General features: G+C 41.5%; 1 protein-coding gene across 2 annotated transcripts in view; it reads left to right on the top strand.

The window, feature by feature from the left end:
- The first annotated feature begins 1,155 nt into the window (after positions 1–1,155).
- PCSK5 (proprotein convertase subtilisin/kexin type 5) overlaps positions 1,156–24,304 on the top strand; it is a 261,360-nt gene continuing 238,211 nt past the window's right edge. For both annotated transcript variants that reach the window (XM_034072696.1, XM_034072697.1), the window contains exon 1: positions 1,156–1,830. In XM_034072696.1, coding sequence (XP_033928587.1) covers positions 1,633–1,830 — 198 coding nt within the window. In that variant the 5' untranslated portion in view covers positions 1,156–1,632. The remainder of the gene's footprint in view (positions 1,831–24,304) is intronic.

Here is a 24,304-nt window from a genome sequence, read left to right as displayed (position 1 = left end):
GGTTTTAAACGTAGGAGCACAGGTCTTGGGGGAGGCAAAAAAGAAACTCCATGTTACTGTATGACACAGTAAAGAAAGCATTTAACTTCTCATACCTCACATCCTCGTGAAAAAGAGAATTATAGCTGCCTGGCTTTGTAGGACACCGTTGGTTCCTCAGAGAAAATAAACCACAGTATTTACATTAGTGCATTACAACAGTGCTTCTTGTGTTCAAATTTCCTCACAACCTTGTAAGGGATCCTCACAGTGGGTCTGCTGGACTGATTTTACAGACTGCCTTTAACTTTGAAATAAAAGGGAGTAGATCTACAAGTTGTCCAAAGCCATTGTGGGGCCTCCAAGGTTTAATCTGGTGAGCTACAGCTTGGGCAGAGGCGAGTTTTCTCCTACGCAGGCACCTCTGTTTCAGCCATATGTGTTTAGGGCCTCACTGTAAGAGCCCTGCTGTTTGAAGCATTTCCGTGCAAGGTGGCAGGGCGCGTGGCTGTGCTGCACAGGGACGGTGACATCAAACCACCGAGAAGGCCATGCTCCTTGCCTGGACCACCTCTGCTGAAGAGGCTTCCGCCCCCTTCTCATTATGAATGTGGCGACCACTGACTTCAGAAGCCAGTTCAACGTTAAGTGAAGCCGAGCAACGTCTATAATGTAATGGCCTTCCGACTCCCTGGGGCCACCCTGTGAGCCCGTGAGCTCCCGTAACGCAGCTTCGCGGCTGCTCGCCTCCCACCGGCCACCCCGGCCCGCTCCCCCGGGGCCGACAGGGCCAGCTGGCCCACTCCCAAGGCCCCTCCTCTGCCCTGACACCCCGCGGGAGCAGGGCCGGGGGCCGCAGCCGGTTCCGGGCACGAGGCCTTGCCGCAGGCCTCGCACCTTGACGTGGCCGCCGCGACCTCGCCGGCGGACTACCAGTATAGCAGGGCGAGGGGCAGCTCTAGGGGTGACGGCGGCCGGGGCTGGCAGTAGCCGCAGGCCCAGGAGCGCGGGTGGCGGCAGAGCGCGGAGCTAGCACGGCTGCCATTTCCCCTGGCCCTCAGCGCTGCCGGGCGGGAGCGAGGGCGGGCGGAGGAGGCGGAGAAGGAGGCGGAGAAGGGAGGGGAAAAGGAGGTGGCCGAGCCCGAGTGAACTGAGCCGCTCAGCTGCCAACACTCACACATCGCCTGCTGCCGCAGCCGCTCTGTTCCCGGACTCCGGGCGAGAGGGAAGGCGAAGGAAAGCCAGGCGCGGGAGAGGCAGAAGACCGCTAGCAGGGGAAGGAAGTCAGAGAGGAGGGGAGTGCATAGAGAGGGAGAAGGAGCCCTCCTCCCCGCGGAGAGACGACTTCCCATGTAGCTGGGGACAGAGAGGAGAAGCTGGCGCTCAGAAACTGTGCGAGAAGCTTTCCAAGCAAGTTACTTAATCCCCGGAGAGCGGCGGGAGGAGGGGACAGCAGCAATCACCGATTATAACCATTATTCCCAACCCCTCATCATTTAACCACCGGGCGGTTCAATGCACTACTCCAAGCTCTTCCTAGTTTCCTCCTCGGGGTAACTTCGGAGGACGCGCCGCCGGTGCCGCCCGGAGGTGAGCAGAAGAGCCTCGGAAGAAGGAGAAGTTTTGTGGGGGCTGCGTGCAGAGGAGGAGAAGATGGGCTGGAAGCGCCGCTGCTGCTGGGGAGGCGGAGGCGGCGGGGACCTTCTCTGCCGGCTCACCCTGGTGCTGGGGTTCCTGCTGCCCGCCTGCAGGACGCGTCTGTACACCAACCACTGGGCTGTGCGGATAGCTGGGGGGCTCCCGGAGGCCAACAGGATAGCTAGCAAATACGGATACGTCAATATAGGACAGGTAACCCTCCTTACAACTACTTCTGAGCGGGCGCCAGCGGCGGGGCCGAAGGGCGGGCGGGCAGGGTCCGCTGCCTCTGGGGCACGGGCAAGGGAAGGGCAGTTCTGCGGCCGCCGCGCGACCCCGGCCCCGCTGGGGGCCCCGGCGCTGTACCGGCCTCCCACCGCGGAGGTGATGCGCGGGGGCAGGTACACGAGGGGCGCGCCAGAGGAGTCGTGGCTGCGGCGCCCCCAGCGCGGCCAGGTGTGGAGCTGGGCGCGCGCGGTGAGGGCGCGGTGGGGCCTCTCTGGGTCTTCGCCCGCCGCGATGCTGCCTCCGCTGAGGCTGAACTTTGGTCTCCGGCTGAGCACTGTCCTGCCCCCTTTGCAAGGAAAAGAATGCCGATACAAGAGGAACTCACCCTGCAGCGAGCCACCGTCTCCCCGCTGGCCAGGACGTGGCAGCTGCGGCCCCCGGCTCGCAGCGGGGGCCCCCCGACTCCCCTTCTGGAGGGACGTGCCGGGGGGAATTGGTGACAGGGGCGGCCCCGCTGCCTCGGGGTGGCCCCGGCACCTCTGTGCGGCGGCCGGGGACGCGGGACTACCGCGGGGCTGCCCCGGAGAGGGAGCCGTACCGCCAGCCGCCGCGGCCCAAGCAGCCGTCCCGTAGACTGCTCGCTTTCCGCCGGGTGGGCTGGATACGAGGGGAGAAGTCAGCTTCGGGATACCAGCACTCCAGGTTGGGCTGCTCGGGTCCGCGGTTGTCGGCCCGTTGGGCAGAACGTGAGCTCTGCGGAGTCCGCAGATGTTTCGCTTGAAAACACCTGGACTGGCTAGATCGAGAAATTACCCCGTGAGAAAATTCTTGGGTCCAGGCAGGTCTGGGAACTGCTAGTGAGGAAACACCTGGTTTTTCCTGGATCCCATCAGTCTGAAAAATCCCCTCCCCACTACAATGAGATACAGTTGCCGCTTAAAATGTCCTATGATCACTTTTTCTGACAGAGTTTCTGCCAAGTATCCTAAGATTTCCTGGCAGTTATCCTCAAAATATGACTTGCATATGTAGGATTTATCGAGGTGAACATGTAAAAAATAAACAATTCCTTTGCATGCTTGGCTGAGAACATCCAGGCACAGCCTTTCTAGACAGTAGTTCATGCTACATGAATTGAAGTTTTATTAGAAATGAGCATTTACAGGTACAGCAGGCTTTATCATGTATGAGATTCATAAAAATGCAGCTGCGTTTACACAACAGGCCTTTTACATCAACTGGATCAAAGTCAGACCTAATTATTATTTGTGTTGTAAAATGAGTTCCCCATGTACTGCATCATTTACTTAAAAGTTTGAAGTACGCATCTCTACTGTTCCCAATAATCATGAGCCTGAATAAAGCAGCTGTGCAATTTATTAAGATAAATAATTTGCATGATAAAAGCTGAAAAATTGCACTGAAGTAGCACAAAACATGGTATGTAAAGATGCAGTTACTTAGAACTGAGTACCAACTTCTCTCTTAGAGCAGTTGGGCAGGTCAGCAATGTTACTCCCAGTTGGAGGCATAAAAATTCAGGAGGAAGCTTTCATGTCAAAATTGCATCCCCACCTTGAACCTCCCATTTAGAAATCCAGATATAAAGTCCTTTTTTTTTTTTTTTGTTTTATGAATGCCTTTTGCCCAAGGTGTTTGTATTGCTGCCTGGGCCTTTTTAGTGCCAAAATAAACAACAGTCAGTTGGAGGATGTACTTCATCCCTTTTGGTCAGGCCAGCTGGGCAAGCCTGGTTTTTTACACCTTGCACATCCAAACCACATGTCAAATTACAGAAAAAATGCAGCAAGGCATTATTGCTTCTTCCATGTCACTGGAAGTGCCGTGTATAAACCTATAAGGTATTAATAAGAGTTACATTGCTGATCAGTTGTACAGATGGGAATGAGACAAAATAGAGACTATAAATAATGAAAAAAATTGAAAATACATTACTGAGTATACAGATAAAAAGAGTATATGTGAAGGGAGCCAAATACAGTTACTTAGTTATGCAGATATGAAAGGTTAAAGTAGAAGACTCATGTAAGAATGTTAAATTATGGGTGTATGAGAAAGAAAACTTCAGTAGTGATGTAAACTAGACCAGTGGGTGATTCCTTATCTTCTGGTTGTAACAAGCGTTTAAGAACAAGAAGCAGGCAATGGGTATATGTGAAGAAATTCCTCAGAACTTCCTGTATGTGTTTTGGATTAGACTAACTTGGTGCTATATGTCATTGTGCCATGCCAGCATAGAGCTCGGCACTCTACTGTTACAGTTACATGCCCTAAAAAGTGTTGTGCATTTGCACAAGGTCTGATGCAGAGCTTCTTTTCATGGGTATCTGTTTACAATGGCCAGTATTAAGTTTCTGATCATTTCTTGCAAAATCATCTCCAAGTAGTATTTGTGTTGATAGCATGTTTGCTAGTATGTTGGTGGTCCAATGTCTGTCCTTTTATTCACAGCTAGTGCTTATTCATCTTTTATCAGACTAATGTGGAAGCTAGATAGAAGTCAGAGTTCATAAAATAATCCAAATGGCTGTGGTCTGACCATACTTAGTTTAACATGTAAATACATAGTTCAGAGCTTGTGTAAAATAATTCTATAATTGTATTTATTGAAAATACAAACAAATGTGTATTGTTTTCTGTAAAGCTTAATGATCATTCTTTGTAGACTGTATCAATAGATGAAAATGGATAAAGGGAATAAGGCATTAACTTTTAGAGAAAGGAAGTCAAGAAGGCTCTGGACTGATGAATTAGATTTGCCTGTAATGGGCTTTTTTTGCATAGATCTGGAAAAGCTGGAAGATACTTGAGGCAGAACAGGAAGTGCAAAAGAATAAGAATATGGGGCAACAATCTACTGTTTACTACTGAGAGACAATCATAAGCAATTAAAAAATTCTCTATTTGGTATAAGAGGTTGAAAGACATCCATTTAGTTGACTATACTATAAAAACACTCAAAGAGGTAACTAGTAAGCAGAATTTTCTGCTACAGTCGAGACTTCACATGCTTAATGTCTGTATTTTGTAGCAGCTATGGCCAGGCAGTTAAACTTTATTTTTGCAGATAATATGTCTTATATGTAAGCTAAAATATTATAATTAAAGCTGAAAGTGTCAGTAAGAGCTAGGATGTTTACTTCTGCTTGAAGAAGGTAATTACAAATCTCATAAAAATACACATCCCCAAATCACCTGAAGTAGATTAAAAAACCCCTAGTGTAATGCATTAAGCATATTTCTTTTTCTTTTTTTTTTTTCTTAATTAAATTTATAAGCTCACCTTTAAGGAGAAAGTGCAAAAAGCTAAAAGCAAATCCCACTAGCTGGTCCAAAGAATCAACTCAGTACCTATGACCAAGAAAATAATGGAATTAAAATATTCAAGGTAAGAGGTAGTAAAACTATGTGTAAAAATTAAACTCAAGTAGACGGAGTTGCAAAGTTGCAAACCAGGATATTCTGACAACAGCTACTTGTATGATTAGAGCTGCAGGGAATAGTGGAAAGCAGGATTTCTGAAGATCTTAACATCTACCCTGTTAATTTTGCACGGGTGGAGATGCAAGGTGCCATCGAAGAGAGAGTTTAGGGTAGGTTAGAAGTAATATAGGTAAGGGTAGGCAATATTCAGATTGTGTTTGTGGAAAAATGTCTTTGAAAGGTAAGTTCAGTTGATCAGTGGCCACAAGACTGTAGACCCAGAAAGGCAGTGAATCATAAACACTGGACAACATCCTTTTTCCCAGTTTTTGTTATTTTATGTGTTCATGGTAACAGGTGAAGTTTAGTTTTCCTTCTTTTTTGGTGCTTGTGAGATTTGGAGAATATACAGCTGAGTTTTGGAATTCCTTTTTAAGTCCATTTTCATTGCCATAGTGCTGTCAGGAAAGCTATAAAGCCTATCTGAATGACTGGATGAGCCCGGCAGAAAGAGATGTTAAAGGAGACCTTCAGAACACCTGCTGGTGAGCAGTAGCGAACTGCAACTTGCAGCTTCTGGTAAGCTGTTGCTCTCAAATTTCTTTGGTCTCCCTCTCTTGTTACAGAAATCTGAAGCTTTAGCTTCTCTTCTTATTGAAAAGAGGAATTTTCCATTAATTTTTAGGGGACACAACACAACCGAGAAAGAATCCTCTTTTACTCTATATTTTTCCAGGCTATGTGTTCCGGTTCTTGTTTGCTGCAGATTGCTCCAGTGTACTGCACACTTATCCTATGTTTCCGTACCATTACCAATGTGGACAGTAGACATAGAAACTTGTTCTTCAAAGATACCTAAGTCTTGCCGTATCTAATGAGACTGGCAATAATTTTCTTCATCTATGCTTTGGAAGAGCATGGAACAACAATTTAGACTTATGATTGTATCAACTGCCATTTACTTTCTGCTGGCAAACTTTTTTTCCCCACAGGATTGAATAAAGATTATATATCGCAAAAACAGAGGCAGTAGGTAAAAAAACACAGAGGCAGTAGATCACCTTGTTGACTGACACAAGTGGGCATTGTAGCCATTGGAAAGTCAGTGATTTTGCTTGCTGTAGTTAGTGTCATCAGTTTGGAGCTTCTGGTTTGAGCTGATGCTGAAATTAACAAGCCTTCATTTAAAGCATATTAGAAGCCTGTCCGATAACTTCAGGCTTGAGTACTTGGTTACTGGTAGTGTAATTTCTAAGGCATAACCACATCTCTATTAATGACAATGAAACAAAAACAGTGAAACATAGTATAAGCTACAAGACAACTGGCCCAAGGTCTCCTGTTTTTACTGGGCTTTAGGACAAACATGTAATAGGAGGACTTAAATGCATAGAAGTGACTTTTTTCTTTCCTCCTCTCCCAACCCCCCCATATATTGCAGCCATTTCTGGTCTACCCTTAAAGTTCAATTAGTAGTTTCTGTAGCAGGCAAATCCTTGTTGGAAAAAAAAAAAACAAAAACCAAAAAAAGCACCCCTGTTCTTTTTGCATGGGTCTTTTAAGAAAGTGGTCTGGACTAGCAAGCCTTCTGGGCCTATGATAAAGTAGTGTAATGCAGAACAGCCAAGGAGTTGTTTGAAGTTGCATGCTGGATTAGGCACTTTGGGGTATAACACATCCCCCAGCAGTTTCTGGCTGACATATTTTAGCCTTCTATCTTGTAGTGCACTATGCAGGCCTTTCTCTTGGAGATAAAATATCTATCACTGATGTTGAGTAACTTTTTTTCACTGTTGCCAGCTACTGAAGGCTAAACATAAAGTCTCTGAAGCATTTTGTACAATTGGCACAAATATTCAACTGTGTTTAGTGTGGAGATTCCCTACTATACAGTGAAAGAAGGAAGCCCTCTTTTGATATAGCCATGAAAATTAAGGAGTGCTGATACATCATCCTGATTCCCATGAATTTCCTCAGTTCTTGTAAACACGGCTTCTCACTGGATATAGATTTCTGGTTTGGTGGTAAAATATTCTCAGAGAACTAGAGAAAGGAGCACCAGCTTATTATAGAATTAATGACTTGTGAAGCATCTGAGAAGCTCATAATCCTACTCTGGGCTCCAGTGATAAAGGATTTTGTCCCTTTGGATTTATCAATGTATGCTTTTTCCCTGCAATTCTTTGTTTATATAGGTAAAAGAGGAGGAGCTCCAGTAACTGACTGGACATATGAGTTCATTTTAATTTGAGATGTGCAGCGTTAAAATGAGGAGGGATTTTTTTAGGTCTGTGCTCTTCTAGAAAGTGGTGCCTCATCAGTTTCAGGTTGCTGTCATCAGATGCCAGGAATTTCTTATTCAGGCAAGGAACTTTCCTTGAAGGTGCAAGAGAGCAGGAGGAACAAACAGCTGATACTCCAAAGGTGATGGAAGAGATAAAGGTATCTTATCTGTGGCTTCAACAATCGAGAGAAATGCAGTATGAGTTAATATAGGAATAAACTTTAGATCTTTCTATTCTTTTTTCTTTCTTAATACTAGGCAGGGTTTGAGGATCATGGAATCATATAAATGTTTGGGTTGGAATGGACCTTCAGAGGTCATCTAGTCCAACCCCCATGCAATATCTTCAACTAGATCAGGTTGCCCAGAACCACATCCAGCCTGGTCTCAAATGTCTTCAGGGATGGCACATCAACACTTTTCTAGCTCACAGCCTTCGTCTCCTGACTGTATTCTTCCAGCAATTTTTCTGATCTCCTCCAGGCTAGTGGCCTACTCCCCGCCCTTGGAAAATGATAGGCTACCCTTTCCCTCAAATTTTCTTCCTGCAAGGAATACACACACTCTTTACCAAAAGACACCTAAGTGTGCTAAGTTTGAGATGTGGCCCAGGAGTTACTGTTAGATATACAGATGTGGTTTTTTAGATAATGTAAATGTTTGTGTGATTTGAGAAAAGGTGTTTTGGGGTTGTTGGTTTTTTTTGTTTGTTTGTTTGTGTTTTTTATTTATTTGTTTTCAATTGTGAATTTATATATTTAAAGGCAGCAATCACACAAAGAAGTAATAAATGCTGCCTCATTTCAAACCTGAGTCCTAGAGATGGCATGGAGGAGATCTTATGTAACAAGATCAATGGATCAGAAAGAATGGGAGAATGCCTATTTTCCATTTTCCAGATTTGTTCCTGATGGGACGTGAAAGGAAATTTTGTAAAATAAGTTGTTGAAATTGGAAGACTAGAAAAAAGTTTAGTTAAGAGAAAAGGGAGCTTATTTTAAGATAAACAGCCTAACACTAGGTTGTTGTCTTCGGCAAATGAGAGTTTGCTACTGTGATCTCCACCACCTTACATGAATGACTCAAAAAAGCAGGGCGATAGGTTTTTTGTCTGCCAAATTCAGCTACCCCAGAATAAGAATATAGATAGCTAATAGACGAGACATGCCCCTTAAGCAACTGTGTGGTCACAGTACTGGAACAGAATATACTTTCACTGAAATTTAATATCTGGGATAAACTTAATGAAACCCTGAGTATTAAACTTGCAATTACGAGGAGTATGGTGTTAAAAGAATCAAAACTAGGTTTAGTCAAAGCAGTATGCACATGCAGATGTAGTCAGGTTGCACAGATACACCAATAAAAATTGAATTTTCTCTTATTCATGGCAGAAAAACATACATTTAGGGACTGGTAGAGAATAAACACCAAATAGAAAGATCTTTGAAAAATGTAAATACTGAAATAACATTCTTGTAAATGGTTGCATCCACAAAAACCAGAAAACCATCATGTATTGGAGAATACAAAGGGTATGCCATGATTAATTACTTCATCCTTAGCAGCAGTTGTTGTGTCTGTGTGATTAAAAAGGAGAGGGAGAAAAGAAAGAAAGCAGAATTTGCTACTACTAAATGTGAGCTTTCACTGGGAGCTGGATGAAGAAAAGGATGTGCCAAATGGGTTCTGGTGATAGAGGCAGTCTCATGGTCTTCACATGTTACAAAATAAGGGAAGATGAGAATCTTCTTTAACAGCAGTACTAGTCAAGCTACAAATTATGTGATGATTTTTTATTTAAAGCCTTTGGGCAAACATACACCAAATTATACTTCTAAGAATAACAATTAGTTGCAAGCCAATTTAGAAATGCCAATATCTGTGGGAACTGCTCCTTTTGAACAAAATACATAGAGAAGTTGACAGATCAGATTAAAATGGAAGAACCAGAAATCTGAAAACACATAGAGTTAAGTCAATAGTACATGCATGATACCTCTGGTGTGACATGACCTCTGGCTGACAGTGGCTGACGATTGTAGGAATGAAGGGCAGGGGGTTACATCTCTACAGGTAAATTTGTTCATTGCAGTGCCCTTGAGGAAGATCACCTGTGCCTACATGTTCCTGGCAGATACTTAACCAGTTTTCGAAGATCTTCAGTAAGGAAGCTCTATGGTGCCATAGTTGGTCCTAGTGGCTCATCATCCTCTTTGCCCTTGTGAAGTCTAAGCTATATCTGTCTTCCTTCAGTTAGCTTGCGTTTTTTGTTTCTCTATGAACATAAAGAATAGAGGCATTAGAAAAGGTGTCTTCCTGCTGCCCATTTCTGTCTTTTTTCATCCAAGCCCAGTTGTTTCCCTTGTTTTACATAGGTCAGGCTTTCACTAATTGGCCTTGCTAGTCGAGTCTGGTCTTTCTGAGTGATCCACATCTTGCAATGTTACAGCTGACTATGACATAAAGGATTCCTTCATCTGTAAGACATTGTTGACTTAGTTCAGCTTGTGATCTGTGGTTCACAAATAGATTCTGCCAAATTCCTAGACTGCTGTTCTCCAGCGTGAATTTATCCAGTAGATTATTGTGATTACTTTGCACATGCTTTTTGCTGAATCTTGCCTGTTTTTCCAGACCTTGTTTTACAGTTTCAGTTTCTTTTGAATTCTGTTTCTGCCTCCCAACATGCTTGGAGATTCCCTTTTCTTCTTCATGTATGTTATGTTTAATAGGTATCTTTCCTATGCCAGTATTCAGATCCCTAGTTGAAGTATTGACCAAAAGAGTTGCAGTGTTACGTAGTTTTGACCTACTATTCCATAGTTTAATTTTGTGCCGTACTTCAGGAATTTGAAGAGGACTGTTAATCAAGTAGTACTTGAAGATAGAGGCAGTTTTTAATTTGCAAAGTATCAGCTCAAAATAAATGTAAAAATTTCAAGGATATTAGGTTGGTCTGGATCATCAGTGATTGCTATTATATGCCTTAAGTTGTTCATAAGAGTTATTTTTACCCCAGTTTTAAACAAGTAGAAGAATAGCCAGTTTTAAAAGTGGTTTTGTTACGTGTTCTCAGTCTGGAAGAGTTGGGTTTGTTTTGTTTGGGTTTTTTTTCACTTACTTCCAATTTACAGATTTAATTTAGTCATGGCCAGTAGATGTCTGTTCTTGTGCTTAAGTGGCTTGTCTGCTTCTCCAGCTTGTTTGTAGGGGGAGCCAGCCTTCACTTTTGTTTCTGTATCTTCTGGTCTCCTATTAGAAGATAGGCTTACAATTCCCATGGTTGTCTCAGTTGCTGTGTTTTTGACTGACATCAGTTTGCCTTGCTTATATACAACCTCCCAATAGCTTTGTACAGTGTGATAAATAATTCTCTATACTTGTCAGACATGATATTTCCAGTATTGTATTTGCATGTTTTGCATCTGTGTTCTTCTGTGATTGACCAGTATATCTTTCCCTTCCTTTCCAAATGCTAAATTGTAAAATCACAAAGTGAGGAGATATGTATGTCAGCCATGAATGTGAATAAATCATATTGTCCCTAGTGAAGAGCTATGGTGCTCTTTGTCACCTGCCAGACACAAGGGTAAATACGATCAAACAAAATCCTGCTTGCCAGACAGACATAGCTTAAGACAGTAAGTGATTATTTGGCAACATGTTGGACCCAGTATGATTGATCTTTGCAGAATGCAAAACTCTTGGAATAGAACATTGGCAAGTCCAGGAGAGTATTGGAGCTACACCATGAAATCCTGCCAGAACAGCTTGTTGTGGAAATTCTTGTGGATCACATGACGGTGTATGATGGAGATGAGACTGTAAAAGGCAGATTAGCCAGGCATGATCATGGATTATATAGTTTAAATAAATTAGGAAAGAAAAAGATTCTCAGAACAGACTTCTCCATATAGAAGGAATCTGCTCCCAGGGAAGCGGCACACTTCCAAAATGTGGGATAGACGTCACAATCACAAAGGGCCACGTTTTTTATCTTTTTTGTGATGTTTCTGTGCCAGCAGGGAATAGGCGTTATTTATGTTTGTTTTCTAGGGCCAAACTGGAGTTCTAGCGATGGTACAAATCACAGTTAAAACCTTTGCTGCATTCTCTTATTAATTCATGTTCAAACTGGAATAAAACAACTGGGTTTTGCGCAAGAGTGCTTAGTGGGCAATGAAGGTGTTTCTGAATAGTGCTGTGTGGCTGAAATTCAAGCCTAGAATTAAAGAATGTTCCTTTTTAAAATATTTAGCTTGATCAGGGGTAGCACATTCCCTCTGAATAAATCTAGAGAACATTTTTTTTCTTTTATTGAGCTTTTCTTTGCAGAACATATTAATACAGTAACCTGATGTCTTGAAAATAAACACAAAGTAAAATGCATGCTGTGTCACACTTCTAAGGCTGGTAGTATGACATTTAGGACATAGAGAATTAGTTTCTGTAACATTTTTGCTCACGTGAATGTTCTTTATTCAAAATGACCCATAAGGATGCAAAGGTCATTCTGGGTCATCTAGCCTGCCTGCCTGCCTGTATGGCAGTGGTGTTAAGTTACTGTCTGTGGGAAAGAATGAACAAAACAAGCATCTGATGCTTCTCCCTAGCACTCCCTTCAGCTCTTTTCAGCTCAGGAGACTGCTCGAACTGGATATGGCTTCTGCATACATAGAAATTCTTGATGTTTTTTTTTGTCCACACACTTGTCCAAGTGTCCAAAATATTCTTTGCCAAGGATTTTAAAAGCTTGCCACTTAACTGCATGAAGAACCCCCTCTCTTCTGCTTCTTACTTACTAGTTTCTTTTTATGGCTGCTGAAAGAGATGGTGAAAATTGATTCCTGTTCACTCTTATGCCATAGATGATTTTTTATTTTTTATTTCTGGTATTTTCCTCTAAATTGTATCATACTTAGACTGCAGAGTCTTAACTTAGCTATTCCCCATTCAGAGGGTGTATGATATGTTTGTCCATTCTTCTTTTCGATTTGGAAGCTTTTCCAGCTCTGTTATGTCTTCTTTAAATAGAAGGGAATTGAACTGCACACAGTACTTAAATTGTGGCAAAACTTCTGATTATTCTTACAGTGCCATATTCTTTGCTTTATTATCAGTACTTCTGTTCATTATGTCTACCATGCCATTTGCTGCTGGGACTTCTACTGAGCTGACTTTCCATGGATTAGTCTGCCATAGCCCCAAGATCATCACTAGTCAGTGGTACTGGGCAGCAGAAAATAGTTCATTTTAGTGTGAGGTTGTGTTTGCACATCAGTTCATCCGCATTTGTCTAGATGTGATTTCATTTGATATTTTATTGTCATCACTGAATTCTGCAGCTTCCTTCTGCAGCTCACACAGGCAGTGGCAGTCTTTACACCCATGATTGATAACAGTAGCTGACATCTACACTTCATTGCTCACTTCATTTTCCATGTAAATTTTTTGTGTGAAATAATGTAGGCCCAGAAGAGGTTCTACCATGGACCCCAGCAAAAATCCATGGATGGCAGGGACCTCTGCCCATTGTGAGAAGCTAGTTGCATTTTAATAAACAATTAACTAATTAATCCTAATCTTTGTTTTCAGTCTTTTAATTGATTACTTGCTTCTGCAATGACCTTATAGAATCATTGAATCAAATAGTTTGGAAAAGATGTTTAAGATCATCAAATCCAACCATTACCCCGGCACTGCCAAGACCACCACTAAACCATATCACTGAGGACCTCATTTACATAGTTTTTGAACACTTCCAGGTACAGTGATTCCACCACTTCCCAGGGCAGCTTGTTCCAACTCTCTGTGTGAAGAAATTTTTCCTAATATCCAATCTAAACCTCCCCTGTCACAGTCTGAGGCCAGATTTAGTTCTGTCTGTGCCTTCATCTTTCTAACTTTCTCTCTGGATATCCTAACAGCATCCTTGAATTTTTCATGGGCTGACTGCCCCTTCTTCCACAGGTGATAAATTATCTTTTTATCCGTGGATTCAAGCAGTGTCTTCCTGCTCAGCCTGGCTGCTCTTCTCCACTCATTTGATTTTTTGGCACATTGGGGTTGCCTGCTCCTGCACCTTGAGGATTTCATTCTTGAAGAGTGTCCAGCTTTCTTGGACCCCTTTGTACTTCAGTAATGTTCCCCAAGGAGTTCTCCCAGCCAGCATCCTAAACAGGCCCAAGTCAGCCCTCCGGAAGTCTAAGGTGCAGGTTTTCTGACCTTTTTCCTGACTTCTCCAAGGACTGAAAATTCAGTCATTTTGTGATTGCTTGGCCCAAGAGAGCCACGAACCATCACATCACACACCAGTCCTTCTCTGTTTGCGAACAGCAGATCTAACCAGGCACCTCTCCTGGTTGGCTCACTAACCAGCTGGGTTAGGAATTATCTTCCACATCCTCTAGGAACCTCCTGGATTGTTTCTTCTCTGCTGTGTTGTGCTTCTAGCAGACATCTGATAGCTTGAAGTCACCTATGAGAACAATGGGAAGTGATTGTGAAACTTTTCCCAGTTGTTTGAAGAGCATTTACTTCATCCTGCCTGTGTGGTCTATAACCGACCTTCTCAGTTGGCCTTCTCTCTGATCTTCACCCACAGATGTTCAGCCTTCTCTCTCCCAACATTGAGTTCAAAGCAGTTGATGCATTCCTTGACATACAACGCAACCCCACCACCTCTTTTTTTTCCTGTCCCTTCTGAGGAGCCTGTACCATCCATTGCAGGACTCCAGTCATGTGAATCATTCCACCATGTTTCTCTGATGGCAGTCATGTCATCATTTCTTTCTTACTGCTGCACAATAGCTCCAGCTCCTCCTGTTTGTTGCCCATGCTGTGGGCATTGGTGTATATGCATTTAAGTTGCCAGTGGATCTGGACTCCAACAGCAACATGCCACCCCATAGCTCAGTCTGGAGTTATCCCCTTCCCCCTTCAAGCCTATTTTAAAGCCCTCTCTATAAGTCCTGCTAGCTCCTGGGCTAGAATCATTTTCCCCCTTTATACCATGTCTTCTTAAATTCTTCAAAGCTTTTAGTGAAGGATATTGTCGAAAGCCTTTTGGAAGTACAACCGGAGTATATCTATCTATGCATCTTTACCTATATGCTTGACCTTTTCACAGAACACGGATACATTTGTAAGGCAGATTTTTCCTTGTTTAACTATTTCCAAATAAGTAATTTTTTTTTATTCAAGTGTCCATTAATTACCTAGTTCCTACTCATTTGCCTAGTAGTGACTTGCAAGCTTACAGTGGTTCAGATCTCTGTTTAGAAATTGACTTTGCATTTGTCATTCAGTTGTTCTCAAATGTGAAAACTATTTTTTAAGAGATTTTATGCTGCTATTCCTGTTGCTTTCAGTTACTGTAATTTCTGAGTGCTTTAACTATTTCATCCATATTTCTTCCACACTCTGCAGAATATATTTCACATGTCTCTAGTAACTCATCTGAGCTGAACTAAAGCAAACAAATCAGTCGCATACTAAACTTCAAAAAAAAATTTGATGCTTCATGAGTATTCTGAGGTCCACTTAATCAAACATGAATCAACAGCAGTGGCAGATCTTTAAGCTGAGAAGTTTCCCTACCCATTGTGGAAATGAATAACACTGCTTCCCTGCAGGAATGGACTGCAGCATAAGATCTGTTTTCTCTTGAACAACCAAGCACTGTCCTGCACAAAGAGCAATAGTTTTACCAGTTGGAAGTGGGTACCCTACTTAAACCAAAAAAGTCTTATAGACCAGATGTGTCATATCACTGTGACAGAACAAGAGCTCCATCATGAACTATCATGGTAGTAGTAACTATGATACTGTTCTCAGTTTTCTTCTTGAAATGTTCCCTTTTGCTCCATTGTAAGCCAAATTATTCTCTTCCTTGGAACGAAAGCACAACATTAGTAGTATTTTATTTACACCTGTTTGAGGTACAAGGTCATTTTTAGAGAGGACATGTATGACAATATCTGGGTTTTCCTTGCCAGTCTCGACACATGCCCATCTCTGCATTACTGTCATTGCTCTTTTCTGCCTATTGATCAAGCAGTACATTTGCTTGAGCTCAGAGAAGTCTAAATATCCATTGTCAATGAACAGACTCCTCCTGATAATTCTTAGGCTACTGCATGATGATTGTGGCCAACTGACATATCTCAAAGCTGTTGCCTGGAAAAAAACTGATAACTGGAATTAAACAGGGTTGCTGAGCCTTGCTTTCTTAAAGAGCTGACCGTGCTGTGATCTAAAGGGGCTTTGGATTGTGTTGGCGTTACAGGTCTTATCAATAAATGGTTCTACCATTGCAACAGATGGCTTTTTTGAAGCTTTCTTGAAGATAAATACCATTCCCATCTTGTGAAATCTGAATAATTTCCATTCCTTTCTTGACAACTACAAACATTAATCTGACACACTTAGCTGCACAGTGAGAAATTCTAGTGGTGGCTGGAATCTGTGTGGATTTCCTGATGTTTCTCCTTGCATAAGAAAAATCTACCTTTAGATGCACAGTTAAGCATTTGCTCAGCCTTTAGGTTGTAAGATTTTGTTCTCCGAACAAGTAGGCTACCAAGGAATATTCTTTGAAAGCATGAAATGGAGAGTGAAAGCTGTGACCTGTATTTCATTGGTTTTAGTAACTTTAGATACTTAATTATGAATTTAATATCTCTTCTCCTTGACTTTTCTCTGTAGTCTGAAGTAATTTAGAAGCTGATACATGAACTTAGACATTAGGATGCAAACTTAATGTAGACCTCACTGGGGTCTGGATTAAAAAAGATTTTTTTTCTTCATTATGTGTCTATTGCAGCTCCCATTAAATACAGCAGAAGATCCCACTGGTGCCAGTGAAAACTGAATTGAAACTTAATCACTCTTCTGGCACTGTGGAAGTTGGTACATCAGGAGAGATACGCATATTTCTTACTTTGTGTGTGACTTTTTTTTTGCTGTTGTGATTGCAGATAGCTGCTTTAAGTGTAATAGTATACAATTATGCTAGAATAAATGTCCTTTGGAGTGCTGTAATACATATATATATTTTTCCTCACTAAACATTAGTTACATTAGTTATAACAATGTTTTCTTTCTTACTGGGTTTGAATGCTACAATATGCAGTTGTTTCGGGGATTTTTTTTTCCATGTTTGCTTATTTACTTGCTTTTTCTTTACAGTATCTTTAGATCCTGACAAAGACACATTTTTTTGTATTCGTGCTGTTAAGCTTAGGAAACTGTTAAGTTCCTCCTCAGAAACTGTTACTCATACAAATAGCTGTAGCTCAACTTGTTTTATAAAATCAGTGAGATTACAGGTGCGTATGGAGACTGCTTATATAAATAATGGATACTGGCAAAACTTAATTTTACACAAAAAAGTACAAACTTTTGTACAGCTCAAGCATTAACCAAATACATAGGTGAATGTATCAGCATCATGCCTTGCTCAGGACAAGTTGCATGCTTTGCTTTATCATATTGCACAGAGTGAAAGATCATCGGACTTTTAACACAGTACAAAATTGAGGGCATATGATCTAGGTCCACTGTAATGGAGGATTTAGTGCCTGCACACACCACACAGTTGAACTTTTACTCAGTCCTATATATTTCCATGAGACACTTCTTTATTACTCTTTGGCAAATTATATAAGCAGGGACAGGTGGCCTGGGAAGGATACAGGGATGTTGTCTGGGAAGCTAGGGACAGACTAAGGACAACGTGGGCCCTCTCCAGAAAGTATCAGGAGAGCTGGCTACCCCGGATTTGGAGAAGGCTGAGGTTCTGAATGACTTCTTTGCCACGGTCTTCACTGGCAAAGGCTCTGACCGCAGCACCCAAGTCTTGGAAGGCGGACACAGGGACTGTGAAAACCTAGACCTTGGGCCCACTGTACATGAGGATCTGGTTCGAGACCATCTTAAGAACCTGAATGTACACAAGTCCATGGGACCTGATGAAATCCATCCACGGGTCCTGAAGGAGCTGGCAAATGAAGTTGCAAAGCCACTGGCCATCATATTTGAAAAATCATGGCAGTCAGGTGAAGTTCCTGGTGACTGGAAAAAGGGAAATATAACCCCCATTTTCGTGAAGGGGAAAATGGATGACTCGGGGAATTGCAGACCAGTCAGTCTCACCTCTGTGCCTGACAAAATCTGGGAGCAGATTCTCCTGGAAGGCATGCTAGGGCACATGAAAAACAACAAGGTGCTTGGTGACAGCCAGCATGGCTTTACTAGGGGGAAATCCTGCCTGACCAATTTGGTGGCCTTCTATGATGGGGCTACAGAACTGATAGGGCTAGACCAGTTGATGTCATCTATCTGGACTCATGCAAAGCGTTCGACACTGTCCCACAAGACATCATTGTCTTTAAATTGAAGAGACATCAGTTTGATAGGTGGACCACTCGGTGGGTAAAGAACTGGCTGGATGGCCACATGCAAAGAGTTCTGGTCAATGGCTCAATGTCCAGCTGGAGACCAGTAATGAGTGGTGTCCCTCAGGGATCGATGTTGGGACCGGTCTTGTTTAATATCTTTGTTGCTGACATGGACAGTGGGATTGAGTGCACCCTCAGCAAGTTTGCCGATGACACCAAGCTGTGTGGTTCTGTTGATATTCTGGAGGGAAGGAATGCCATTCAGAGGGACCTTGACACACTTGTGAGGTGGGCTGATGCCAACCTCATGAAGTTTAACCATGCCAAGTGCAAGGTCCTGCACCTGGGTGGGAGCAATCCCAGGCACAGCTAAAAGTTGGGGACAGAGGAGATTCAGGGCAGCCCTGTGGAGAAGGAATTGGGGGTGTTGGTCGATGAGAAGATGAACATGAGCCAGCTTCAGTGTGCACTGACAGCCCAGAAAGCCAACCGTATCTTGAGCTGCATCAAAAGGAGCATGACCAGCAGGTTGAAGGAGGTGATCCTTCCCCTCTACTCTGCTCTTGTGAGACCTTGCTTGGAGTATTGTATGCAGTTCTGCTGTCGTCAACATAGAAAGGACATGGTACTGTTAGAACAAGTCCAGAGGAGGGCCACAAGGATGATCAGGGGACTGGAGCACCTCCCATGTGAAGATAGGCTGAGAAAGCTGGGGCTGTTCAGCCTGGAGAAGAGAAGGCTTCATGGAGACCTCATAGCAGCCTTCCAGTATTTGAAGGGGACCTACAGGGATGCTGGTGAGGGACTGTTCGTTAAGGACTGTAGTGGTAGGACAAGGGGTAACGTATTAAAACCTAAACAGGGGAAGTTTAGCTTGCATATAAGGAGGAAGTTTTTTACTGTTAGGGTGGTGAGGTACTGGAATGGGTTGCCCAAGGAAGCTCCATCCCTGGCAGTGTTCAAGATCAGGTTGGATGAAGCCTAGGGTGACAAGGTTTAGTGCGAGGTGTCCCTGCCGATGTCAGGGGGGTTGGAACTAGATGATCTTAAGGTCCCTTCCAACCCTAACTGTTCTATGATTCTGTGATTCTGTATTGGTGATAGAGGAGGAAATGGCTTAAATCCAGTCTTATGAAAAAATCAGTTAAATGAAAACATTGCATGTACTATGACCAGTAAGTGCTGAATGCAGCTCTGCAAGACAAAGTGCAGCGTGAAAATGTTTATTGCTGGCAATATAAATGTTCACTGGAAACAGTATGACTACTGTAGGTCACTGCATTAGTCATTTTGAGTGTTATAAACTATTACTATTAATGTGCTTAAGAGTTTTATATTGATGTTTAAATAACTGAACAGGGATATAGCAGTATATCTAACTCGGTTCCCAGTTCTTAAATCTTTTACTTATACAAGTAACCCTGTTAGATTTGATTGCTCTTGATTTATGTCTTTTAAATTCCATTAGCTTCAGTGGAGTTATTTCTGATTTATGGTTTTGTAAATGAGAAGGGACTTGAACCCTACTGGGGCTGGGTAGCTGTTTACAAGTTTCAGGACAGGGACGGTGGTTATTAAATATTTCATGATCAAGATTTGAAAGGAAATGGATACGAATGTTCTTTGCTGTGAAACTTCCCTTGTTGTAGTATTTTAAAAAATAAAACATATTTTTAACTACCCTTTATAGTGACTGCATGATTGAAATAGCAGTGTCAGAACTTTGTCAAGCCTCATTCTTATGCTGTATTATAATTACATAACAGAGAGTACATATTATAAAGAAACAGTAATCCTTAGGGTCTCTAGTAGCTAAAAATATATGGAATGTGGCAGTTCTGTTTGCTACTTAAATAAGCATTCAGGATACTGCATGAGTATCCATCCACATTTCTTTATAATGTTACATTTTTTCAGTGATACAACATGAAATAGGGTTAGAACTCAGTAAAATAGTGACAAAAATTTCAGGTGATGCAGTATATCATTTAGGTATTTAAAATTATGGGGGAGGGGGAAGTGGTTTGAGAATTTAGAAAGCTATGGCAATTTAGTCGACCCCTCCAAATGTTAAAGGTTGTAGTTTCCTATTCGATGGCTTTGTTATGGCGGCTGTTCACTGAGACAAACATTTACCATATTGCCTAGCAGCTTCTTTGCAGATACAAACAACATTTGTTATGGCTTGAACTTGCAATGCCTGATGACTGTGTTGAAGCCACTTGGAATATTGCAGAGGTTACAATTGCTCGTACAGCAGAAAATAAATACACTTTGTTGCACTCTTTTACTTGCAGAAATAAGGTGGTGACTCATTGGGCTTCACAAAAGTGGGCATAAACTACCAGTTTACATTGCACTGCTTTCTGTATCAAAAAGGAACAATAGAAAAGATTAATGCAAATGAAGGCAGTCACTGATTTCCTTTTGAGAATCTTCATGAAATGTGTAATGCTACCTTGGAATTGCAAACCCATGGTCACAGTTTGCTGAGCAGCCTTGTGTTGCTTAACTTGACAGGGACACGAACTTGCCGATTGCTGCGATGCCCCTTGGACAGTACCACAATGGCACTGGGATTGAAATTATTAATGCCCATCATTCTGTCTGAATTGTAACATTTCATATGACAAATGTGGAAATGGCTTCCTTCACCATTTCTCACCAACTCTTCTAGGCTAATATTTCTGTGGGAAGCCCAAACTTGCACTTCATACAAAAAAAACTGATGCATGTTCTTGTTTCCAGAGCTGCGACAGAGAAAGGTAGGGACCAGGCTCAGGTTCTGCTTCTGTCATAATTCTCTGAAGGAATATATATTTATTCTAGTCTCCTGTGACTTGTGTTGTATAAAGCACAAGAGCTTGTCCGTGTAAGACTTGAACATCATTTTCACCTTTATTCAGGCAGCTTTTTGTTGGCTTTATTTACCTGATGGATATTTTGGGATTTATCTTTTTATGATTTGGCTTGAGTGTCCTTCTTTTCCTGAAATTTTATAAGTAGTGTTGTTTGTAATTAAATACAATCAAAGTGTATTTTTAATTTAAACAAATCAGCTAACCTCTCCCATCTTTCAGAACTCGGTTAGGCAGAAAAATCTTCATTCCAATATCCACAGGATTTAGATGAATATATAATCGAAAAAAGATGCTATGAGCCTCTTTGGAAGGATTGTTCATCTTGTATCATAGGGTACATTAAATTAATAAATCTTACTGTGATTTAGCAAGTATTAGACTAAAGCTATGATACAGTTTTATCACTGATATCAAAATTCATATTATCTTCTGAGACCTGTTACCTCTTTTATGACTTAATGATTTCTAATCCTTGCAAAGATAGCTGTACTAAAACTTAGTAGTGTTACGTAAGAAAAACATTAATTTTTCTAATGATGCAAAAGCTCTTACGCTGCTATTTGGTTGTTGCTCACCTTCCCCTTCCCCTTTTCCTTTCCACCTTCCCCTTCCCCCTTGTGCTTCTCTTCCCTTCCCCTTCCCTCCCTTTCCCATTCTAAAGTATTTTAGAATAAATCTAACCTGTGAATTTAGAATTCTACATTGAAATTTAAATTTTACTTTTAATTAAATTCTAAATATAGTTTAGTATTGAGACCTAAGGGTTTAGATTCTGGAATGCAGTAGAAAGCCTTGAAAAGAAAACCTAGTATAAAAAGAATGCATAGAGATAATCTAAAATTAAATATACCAACTTGCAAAGAATTTCCACTACAAGTTGAAATGTCGTTTTTAATCTGCATTTTTACTTAGTTTAGCTACAGTATTATTTTCTGAGAATTTTGAAGCTAACAGATACATAAAAATTTAAGTTCAGATTAAAATTTACAAAGTGACTTTGAAAAAATCTCAGCCTTGATACCAGATAGAATGAGATAAAGAATTATAAATGACCTCAGGATATAGTTGCTTTTTATTCTAGTAAGAAAAACACATGAAAAGTTAAAAGACTATCGAGAGCTTATGTTTATTTTTACAGTGACAGAGTTAGTAGCTACTTATTTTTAAAGTGAAATACAGCAGAATGTAAGCAATAGCAGTGACGTTATCTGAAAGAACATAATGCAGAGCTACTCTATTTTAAAGGCTCCTTTATTCATTTTTGACATTAACTGTTTGAAAAGCCAGACTGTACTTCATAGCTTAAGGTAAGTGGCCAGGCAGAGTTTGTCCATTCAAATAGCTGAAACACAAGGAAAAAAATAAAGAAGTCTGGAATATCATATGTTGATTCACTAATGTGATTTCTCTCCATTATTAATTCAGTTAAGTTTTTTCTTCCCACGTAAACGGGAGGAGAGTGAATATCAAAGGTAAAGTGGTAAAGTGTTAGCATGTTCCTGTCATGCAAAGAGATACAAGCCCTATTTATTTCTATGGAAACTGTGACTCTGCTGTAATAGCCGTGTGGTTTAATTTGTCTGCCTGTTTTGTGGGTTTGTTTGTTTTTCATTTGGAGGTGGTTCAGAAGGGAATCCTCTTTTTTTCTGGTTGAACTGTCCTGTCCTCCAGGCCAAAGATTAACAAACTGAACAAGAATTCTTGATTACAGTGTAGGTTTTTTCCCACCTTGGAGACTCAAAAATATTTCAAGGAGTGCATTTAAGACAAAGCCTAACTTGTTCAGTGTGCCACTGTTTAGGAATGGCAACACCTTACAGACATATTAGTTCCCTTTAAAACAAACCTGAAGAGAAAGGAATGTGAGGGAAGCAAAGATATGAACTGGCAAGTTAGGCTATAACTACCTTGGGCGCACACAGAGATGCTTTCACAGCTTGGGCTGTCGAATTTCTGTTAGCTCATTTGACTTAAAATAGATCTGAGAACTGGGTTAGTTGGGCATTTAAGCATATTTTGAATTGAGGCTTTCACAGTAGCCTGGGTTGTATCTGAGATGACAATCTGTGTTCATACCCGCATCACCTTTTCTGCTGTTGCTTCAAATTATTTTGGCTAGTGAAGTTTGGGCACACTAAAAGTGCTCTTCCCCCCCACCTGGTACATATTCCTGTAATGTACAGATTCAGAGACTCTGTAAAACAAGAGACTTAAACACCTTTAGTTTCATCCTTTAGAGTAGTCATAAGAGAAGTGTTATCTTGCTATTGCAGTTCAGGAAAAGACTATAGTGGTCAGAGGTGCCAGTGGTTTTGTCTTTTTTTTTTCCTTTTTAAAGTTATCTGGCTGTAGTAACCCAAGAAGCTATTTTAACTTGTGCAGGGTAGTATAGGCTATCAGCCCAACAGGGGACTAGAAGGAAGCTTAAATACTTGCATAGAGGCCTCCTAAGAGTTGGAATAGTTGGAATTTCAAGTTTTAGGTATTCTAGGTTGGAATTTTAGGAGTAAGGTTCAGAGGTCTTGTGCTTCTCTCCCCTAAATATTTCATAAAGGGATCTTTGTGAGAGCTTCAAAACTTTGGCCAGAACTGAAAGTGCTCCTATATTTCACTTCACTGCAGTGTGCCATATATGGGTAAACCTTTCTATTGTTTCGTGTGAGTGACACAATAGTAGGTGAAATTCCACTTTCTGGTGACAAAAACAAAAAAAAACAACCCAAAAAACCCCAAAAAAACCAAAAACCCAAGGCAAAACAAACACCCCCCCTCAAACAAAAAAACCCTCCAACAAACAATAAAAAAAGCTTTTTGTTAGAGGGTGTATTGGGGAGAGAAAGAGCCCCCATCTTAGTCTGCAGGTCAGATACTGGAGCAGCTCTGCACTGTCCTCATGGTGGTTGCTCCTCCATACTCAATGTGGCAGAGACTGTCAGTTCTGACCAAATAGTGTAATTTGGGGCAAGATAGCTGGAGGATTAGAAGATGCAGTCACTACTGCAGTATCTTATGGGGAAAAAAAAATAAACCACCCCACCCCTCAAAAAACTCTAATACAGTTTTGTTGCTTGGAAGATAAGTCAACAGCCTCTGCAAGACCTTGCCCCCAGATGCTGAGATCAGAAACCTGATTTTTAAGAAGCTTAATACTTCCTAAGTCTGGAAGAACACAAGAAGAAATGGGAGCAAGCAGTATTCTGCAGTATCAGTGAACCTTCATCTGGGGATAACAAGGGGCCAAGAAGGATCAGAATTAAGGGCTCTGATCTCACCTCCTTCATGTGCATTATGGAGTAGGACATAAATATAAGCAGTGTGCTAATCTGTGTCAACATTTCATTTTGTCAAAATGCTTTGTGATACTAGGTTGGTTGCACTGGCATTTAAGAAAGCTCTGGTAATACCAATATATTCTGTTTCAAGCTTTTCAGATGAAAATAATTTCATTTTTGCACTGAAACATCCCT

This window comes from Melopsittacus undulatus, chromosome Z, assembly GCF_012275295.1.
Source record: "Melopsittacus undulatus isolate bMelUnd1 chromosome Z, bMelUnd1.mat.Z, whole genome shotgun sequence".
NCBI lineage: Eukaryota > Metazoa > Chordata > Aves > Psittaciformes > Psittaculidae > Melopsittacus > Melopsittacus undulatus.
The sequence above is the reverse complement of the archived record's forward strand: the minus strand, read 5'-3'. Positions and strand labels throughout refer to the sequence as shown.